This window comes from Cotesia typhae, unplaced genomic scaffold, assembly GCF_013202065.1.
Source record: "Cotesia typhae breed Kobodo isofemale line unplaced genomic scaffold, CoteBio_Ctyphae contig_5, whole genome shotgun sequence".
Taxonomy (NCBI): Eukaryota; Metazoa; Arthropoda; class Insecta; order Hymenoptera; family Braconidae; genus Cotesia; species Cotesia typhae.
Genome location: NW_027423757.1, coordinates 3,550,817 through 3,559,185, shown reverse-complemented (window position 1 = coordinate 3,559,185; position 8,369 = coordinate 3,550,817). Strand labels below are relative to the sequence as shown.

General features: G+C 27.8%; 2 protein-coding genes across 2 annotated transcripts; one reads left to right on the top strand and one right to left on the bottom strand.

Moving 5' to 3' along the window:
- Positions 1-2,221: 2,221 nt before the first annotated feature.
- Msl-3 (male-specific lethal 3) lies at positions 2,222-5,180 on the top strand. Its single transcript, XM_074248163.1, has 9 exons — positions 2,222-2,265; positions 2,537-2,654; positions 2,818-2,886; positions 3,035-3,144; positions 3,245-3,419; positions 3,520-4,019; positions 4,116-4,522; positions 4,613-4,697; positions 4,772-5,180. The coding sequence occupies exons 1-9, from the start codon at positions 2,237-2,239 to the stop codon at positions 4,839-4,841; spliced, it is 1,563 nt and encodes a 520-aa protein (XP_074104264.1). The 5' UTR covers positions 2,222-2,236; the 3' UTR covers positions 4,842-5,180.
- Positions 5,181-5,322: 142 nt separating this feature from the next.
- Positions 5,323-7,358, bottom strand: Fitm (acyl-coenzyme A diphosphatase Fitm). Its single transcript, XM_074248164.1, has one exon. The coding sequence runs from the start codon at positions 6,970-6,972 to the stop codon at positions 5,776-5,778; it is 1,197 nt and encodes a 398-aa protein (XP_074104265.1). The 5' UTR covers positions 6,973-7,358; the 3' UTR covers positions 5,323-5,775.
- Between the last annotated feature and the right edge of the window lie 1,011 nt (positions 7,359-8,369).

Below are 8,369 nucleotides of genomic sequence, written 5' to 3'. Positions count from 1 at the left end.
CTCCTGACTATCTTTTCATACTATTCGTCTCGGCTCGTGCGCCAGAGCAGTAGACTATCTTCAAGACTTATATTGATTATTTTTTATACATGTATAGTACGCATATATGCTAAATGATGATTGATATTTCTACGCATGTGTACATACAATAATTTATACTTACTCTCTGGTCTTTTGTGTATCTTTATTCTTCAATAAACTTATTTTGACATTTTTCCTCCCTCAAATATTGTCAAATAAAAAATTTCTATATATTTATATATATTATGTATAACTTTCTGATCATGATGATGATAATAGTAATAATAACATTCACTAAAACACACTACATGAAGAATGCGGTAAAAGATTAAACTTTTCCATTGCGATGAATTTTTTATTATAAAAAATTTTATGTATATTAAAAAGTAAAAGTTAAACAAAATCAATAAATTTACGACATTAAAGTTAGCAGTCATGAGAGAATTTTTAAATTTTATTAAAAAAAAAAATTAGCTCCAAAAAGGTATTTTTAAAAAATTGCATTTTTAATTTTTTAAAATTTCTAATGTCAATTTTTTTGCCATAATTTATTTTTTTTTTATTTTTTTGTAATAATTTTTTCAATAAAAAAAAAATTCTAAAAATTTTTAAATGTCGGCTAACTTTATTTTCATTAAATTTAATATTTTATGAGTCATAACTTTTTAAATACTTAAACTTACAGGTGTAAAATGTTCTAGTTTTAATTGAAGATGAGCAAAGAAATTAAAAATTTCAAAATCAAGATTTTATTATCATGTTTGTTAATACAAAAATTTTATAATTAAAAAAAAATGTAATCAATTGCAAACATGTTTAAAAATTACACTGAGAGGAAAAATTTCTTTCGAAAAAAATGAGCGATGTTATAAAAAGAAATGATTTTTAAAAAATTTTATTTCTTAGCTGAAGAAATAAAAATTTTTCTCACAGCAACTTTCTGGTTAAAAAAAAGTTTTCTAAACTTGGTAAACATCATTTTTGGATAGACAGCTTGCAAATTATCATCAAAAGTTATTTCTTCCCAAATCTAGAAAGCGTTTTTTTTTTTAACAAGAAAGTTACTGTGAGAAAAATTATAACACTGAAGTTGACAGGTATTAAAAATTTTTTTTGGAATTTTATAGCAATTAAATTAAAAAAAAAAAAATTAATTAAAGAGTTCCACATGTGAAAATTAATACAAATTACGAGTGAAAATTTTTAGAAGCATTTTTTTATTGTAATTAATTTGTTAAAAAAATGGTTAAAATTGACAGCTGACCGCTAACTCCAGTATTATGAAAAATTTTGATCAGCTTGGTTGAGATTCGACCCTTGCTGTGAAGGTTAAGATTCTTACAACCCAAAAAGACCCTAATGTACCACTCCCAATAATTAAAGTCAGATATATAACCACAGCAGTTAAAACCGACTCTAAATGAAAATTAATTATAGAAAAAAAAAATTTATTTCTTAAGCTAAGAAATAGAATTAGTGGAAATCTTTTTAAAATTATTTCTTATTACAATATTGCTCATTTTTTTCAAAAGAAATTTTTTTCTTTCAATATAGATGTCATATATATATATATATATATATATATATATATATATATATATATATATATATATATATATATATATATATATATATATATATATATATATATATATATATATCTATTTATTAGAGTCTGTAGAAGCTATAGTTGAAAATTCAAAAATTGAAAATTGAAAATTTATTATTTTTGATACCTACCCCCACAACATCCTGTGGGGTGATCATGAAAATTAACTTAGCAGATAGTTGATAATTTTTAGAATTTTTGTAACAAATAAATTATAGTAAAAAAAAAATTTATAACAAAAAATTGACATTTAGAAATTTTTAAAAACTACAAATGCAATTTTTTCAAAATAATTTTTTGGAGCAAATTTGTTTGTTAAAAAAAATTAAAAAATTATCAAGTGACAGCTAACTTTAATATCATGGGGTGATCTATCGTAAAATTCGTTCATAGACTATTTCTACATCTTTTACAGAAGATTTCTATCAAATTTGGAGTCTATAGGAGCTGTAGTTTAAAAATTGGTATTTTTTATTGTTAACGCCTCCGCAAACCCCTTTGAGGGAGGAATTTCTTAAAATCCGTTCTTAGCTGCCTCTCCATGGCAAAAGTAATATTCTTACCGAATTTGAAGTCTCTACGCCTTATAGTTCCAGAGATATCGCCATGAGTCACTCTATACTCAAAAATCTCATGTATGTATAGATTAATATTCAAGTTGAATAATATACAATTTGTTTTTAAAATTACATAATTTTTTTTATATCAACCATTATTATTGTTAATAATAATTATGAATTTTTACTAATAAATTGTGTCGAATAAATTTAAACATCGGATAAAATCGGTAATTTTCGACTTATTGTAAGCCATATTTAGTTTTTCAGCTGTGTACAAAATAATAATAATAATAATAATAATAATAATAAAAGTTTGGTGTAAACGGTGTTGTTACTCTGAATTTAGTGACATCGATGAGAAAATGGTTTCAACGCGGGGTCCGAAATTCAAATTCTGTGATGGTGAAAAAGTTCTTTGTTATGAACCCGATCCCACAAAAGCTAAAGTACTCTACGATTCAAAGGTAAATAACAAAATAAAATGTTAATTATTTGGAAAATAATCCTTAAAATACCTTAAGTTCCCGGCATACAAATTGGCGCCACAAATGTAACCTCCAATTTAGCAATGTCAAAGTTTACTTAATGATTTATGATTTAAATTAACGTTAATTGAACAAATTCTAGGTTTTAGATGTGATTGTTAACAAGGATCAACGAGGTAGAAAGGCAGTTGAATATTTAATACACTTCCAGGTATATATAAACATATATATCTAACCTGTATTATTAAACCGGACCTGGGATTTGTGTTATTATCTATATCTATTGGTGTTGTTGTTATTGTTGTTGTTGTTTATACAAACAAGATAAAGTGTTTAATGGTAACGTAATTTATGATTAGGGATGGAACTCGTCTTGGGATCGGTGTGTAACAGAGGAATACGTTCTAAAAGACACAGAAGAAAACCGACAGTTACAACGGGATCTTGCTCAGAAAGCACAGTTACAACTGTACGTATGTTTTATAGGTTTAACCTATAAATATATTATATTTGATTGCGTATCAATAAAAAAGACGAATAATAATTTAATAAATGGCTTCCAAAAACAGAGGAGCATATTTATATCGTCGAGAACGAAAAAATCGCACACACAGACTGGCTGATCGATTGTCCGGTGCAGGCATTGAGTCACGTCGACGTGCTAGAAGCGGTGGAAGTCGCGCCACTTCTGGCACTACATCTGAAGATGGTAGCTCAGGTCAACAGGATGATTACGATACCGAAGTACCTTCAACGAATCCAATAATATATATCATTAATTTATTAATTAAAAATTTTCTTTTTAATTTTTTATTTGAATAATTTTTTTATTTTTTTTTACCAGGAAGTTATCACGGAAGAAGATTCTGAGACTAGTTCTAACTTTGGGGAGGAATCAAGTGAAGACGAGGATAGCGGTGGCGGAGGAAGCCATCAGTCTAGCGGCAGTATGAAACCTGGTGTTGATCTTGATATTGGCAGTACCCTAAGGAGAATTTTGGAGCAAGATTACGAGCTGGTAAATCATAAAAATAAACTGGCTGTTCTACCGGCACAACCAACCGTTTGTAGTATTCTTGAGTCCTGGGTTCAGCATTTTACTACGACACAGCTTACAAGTATTCCTGAAAAGCCTCAAAGGAATAATAGATCTAGTAATACTATTGAAAAGACTGTAAACGAGATAAATATTTGCCGAGAAGTTGCTGATGGTTTGAGGATATACTTTGATTTTACGTTGCCAGAATTACTGCTTTATCGAACGGAAAGGGAGCAATACAATGCATTTAAATCGTCATTTTTACTCGGTGAACATCCTATTGATATTAAAGAAGAAGTTATTGAGTAAGTTTTTATTTATAATTCGTTAACTTATATTTATATCATATGCTATTTTTACAATGCGTGTTATTGACTTTAATTCAATATCATAATTGTCAGACCATCGGAGGTTATTGTCAAAGAGGAGCTTGAAGATTCTGAGTATGCCCATTTACCGCCCTTTAGAGAGCAGGATACTGACGTCGAGCAGCCAACCAAACCTATCTCATCAGTCAAACGGAAATTGAGGTCCTCGCGTGTTAGCTCCGTCGACGATGCCAGACAACTCAGGTCGTCGGAAGAAATTAAACAGGAAGCTGGGAATGTTTCCAGCATTGCTAGCACTAGTTCTCGGTGCTCTAGCCCTCGAGGAGTTACCTCAAGGTATCCTATAATACCTCCAGCACAGGTTGTTGCGTTGCTCAGTGAAGCTAACAAGTGGAGGCTTATCCCGAAATCTAATAAAAATGACGGAGCGCCAAGTCCTTCGACTTATTTCGGAGCTATTCACCTTGCTCGACTGTTTGGTAAGTTATTTTTATTTAATTTTGTAGTTTTATATTAAATATCAACTGTAGCTGGAAAATTTAATCACATTTATTTTTTAAATATTTCAGTAAAACTTCCGGATTTGTTACAAAATACAGATATGCCTGAAAAGAAATTAAAAGTGTTGTTAAAATATATCGACATGTTTTTAAGGTATGTTATTCATTTTTCTGTAAAAATATTAATTATTATTATTACAATACTTACTGTTCGTTTTATTTTTTTAGTTATTTGGAACCACACAGAGAATGGTTCGGTGAACAATTTTATATGCAAGTAGACAGCCAGTCACAATGAATATAGTTCAAAGGTTAATTTTAAACTAAAGCCAAAAAAAAAAGTTATAATCGATTAATGACTTGGCTGTCGAGAAAATCACATGACTTTTAAAAAATTAATAATAGTTTTAAATAAATGATATTTTTTCCATGTCACTATTCATAGTTTTTACTTTAATTAAAATATTCAATAAATATTAATGATACGTTAAGAAATTATGACTGCAATTTTGCAAAATATTAAATTAAATTTTATTTTTAATTAAACTTTTTTATTTACCACATATTTTCGTACAAATTATTTATTATATATTATTATAATCCCATATAATTTTTATATTATATTATATTAATCTTATACTTTTATTTGTACTCATTTTATGATTGAAAAAACATCCTTATTCACAAAATTATATAAATGTTAAACTCAATAGCCTAACAATCAATATTAAAGCATACATCCATACATTTATAGATTGAGTTAATTCTAATAAATAACAAGACCAAACACCTAGAAATTATTAAACAATAAATTAGTAAATATTGTAGCATAAATACAAACGTTTTTGTTAGAATTTTAATAACAATCCATAAATAATTTTAAACCATAATTTTCTAAGATTTATATTTTTAGTAATAATATCAATTATTGCAATTATGATTTTTAAAAACTTGTATTATTTTTATGAAAATGAAAAAAGTGTTTATTTTCTTTTTTTTTTTTTATTAGATTTGATCAAATAAATGATTTTAAAAAAAATAATTATAATAGTCTAGAAAATCCGACTTATTCAATGATTGTAATTTTGTTATAAAATTTTTGTAAATATCGAAATTTTTTTATTTTAATTCATAATTTGATATGATTACTTAGAAAAATTATAAAGTGAATATCACTTTTCGAACGTACTGTACAAACTCAATTACCATAAAAATTTTTTAATTAATTTATACTACCGAGTGGAAATAGTATCCGAGTCTTGTCTTGTTGTAAACGTATCATTACTATCTTGTGGTGGTTGTTGCTGAGACTGTGGCTGAGGAGTGCGAATAGGCATTCCCATGAACGTAGGAGTATTTCCATTAAGTGTTGACCGTCTAAGTCTCGATGACGGAGGAATACTTAGTGATTCTCGAGGTTCATAATACCTGAATACACCTTCACCCGGCGCCAACAATCCGCATTTTGGCAATTTAAATAACCACTTATAAGTTACGTACCACGTTAAGATAGCAATAACTCCACCAATGAATTTCTCAATCATTATATGATAGTACAAAATAGTAGAAACCAGCATAATATCCCAGAGCAGCTGTTGAAGAGTCATTACAATAAATAATCCTCGTAACCAAGGTGTAAATACATTATGAGCTTTCTTGAGAAATCCTAAATCAGTGTCTGACAAATTTCGTAGCATGCCAGTGCTCATTTCATTGGTAGTACGGCTGTATTCTTCTTTCATGATGAGATCTCTGATGCCTTCCCATCCAAGAAATGAGGAAGCTTCTTCGGCTAAAATCAAGCTCGAATATATTAATATAAATGTGTGACCAGAAATGTCAAATCCACTCCAAAATTTACCCGCCTGCAAGCATTTAGTTTTTGTCTGCAGCTGTAAATCTTTCGTATTCAAACACCTTCCATGGTTTGTCTCAATGAAATGGAAGAGTTTGGTCCATAATAGCCAGGCTGCTGTTGCTAAAACAATTCTAGCTAGATGTTTTACCAGAATAGGACGTTTTCCACAGCCTAGTGTATGGGCTGTCAATGCAATCCATGGTATCGTCACTGTTAATAGCCATCCCCAGCCCCATTTGACGAAGTAACGATTGAATATGTTGTCAGATCTTGAAAAATAACTTTTAGGCATAGGAATAAAGTCAGCTATAAGTGACACTATAAAAATAGCACCGCAATAAATAACAATTTTTAATCTTGGTTCAAAGAGCAATGATTTTTTACATAAATGAATTACCATACTAATAAGTATAGCACCTACAGAGCTCGGTGGTGCAGTAGGTCTTGTTCCCCCACGGTCTTCCTGGACTCCAGAATTAGGACGAAAGTTCATTCCACGTGATCTAAAACTACTCCCGGGTGAACCACTTCCCGTAGAATTGTGCAGGGGTCTTCGTTTTGATGGTGCCATGATGATGCTTTTGTATTTTTATCAACGTCTTCGTCTTCGCCGTAACACGTAGTCACTTATGATCATAGCGTAAATACAATACTGGTTTTTTGTTATTTTTTATTTTACTTTTATGTTTATTTATTTATTTATTTTTTTTTGTTCAACTGTAAAATTAATCACTTTTCAACCAGCTATTTTAAGTTTTTAAGTGAAAAACTTACTGAGGTATATTTAGATAAATAATTTATCAGAATGCTGTTATAAACAGTCATTTAAAAACTAAAAAATCACTCACATACGCTACTTTCAATCACGGAATATAGTTTTTTCTTTTTTCATTTTTATTATATAGTCCAAAAGTACACTGGTTACAAATATTATTGGAGTGGGGACATCTGGACATATGCCTTACAGCAATTTTTAGAATAGTGGGATAAAATTTTTTTTTTCTTATGAAAATTGGAGAAATAGAATGAGTATACATTTCACTGCCTCGTAGATAATATAGAGATTTTTGTTATTGACATATTTTTATAATTAAAATTAAAAACGCGCAATATTTAAAATTAGAAGTGAGAAAATTAATAATAATGAAGTTAGCAGTCAGCTGTCAATTTAAAAAATTTTTTAACAAATTAATTACAATAAAAAAATGCTTCTAAAAATTTTTACTTGTAATTTTTATTAATTTTCACACGTGAAACTTTTTAAATAATTAATTACTATAAAATTATAAAAAAATTTTTAATATCTGTCAACTTCAGAGTCATTTTAAATTTGCTATTTCCAATAATATTGATCCTTTAACTTTTTTTAATTATCTACATTATTATGTTTTATTTTTCACATTGATTTAGATATTTTTCAATTTTAGCTCTAGGAAAATTTAATCAATTAGTTGAAGATGTCAAAATAATAAAATAATACTTGTTAAAATTTGATTGTTAAATTAAAAACGTATCAAAATATATTGAGAAAAAAAATTCTTCAAAAAAAAGCAATGTTGCAATAAGAAATTAATTTATTTTAAATTTTAAACAATTTTATTTCTCAGCTGAAGAAACAAAAATTTTTCTCGCAGTAACTTTCTTGTTGAAAAAAGTTTTTTAGATTTAGCAAAGAACAATTTTGGATGAAAATTTACAAGTTGTTTACCTAAAATTATTTTTTACAAATTAAAAAAAATTTTTTTTTTTTCAACATGTAATTTAAGGTAAAAGACCCAGTTACTGACACTGAGCTAGTTATTTGAAACTTCCAATTTTATTCCAATTAAAAAAATAAAATATTCTCAAAAAACCAATTATCGAAAAATTTATAATTCACAAATTGTATCTATTAATTTATTGGCGTTAGATTTTTTTTTTAATTAAAATAAAATTGTAAGTTTCAATAATTGGGTCTTTTACCTTACT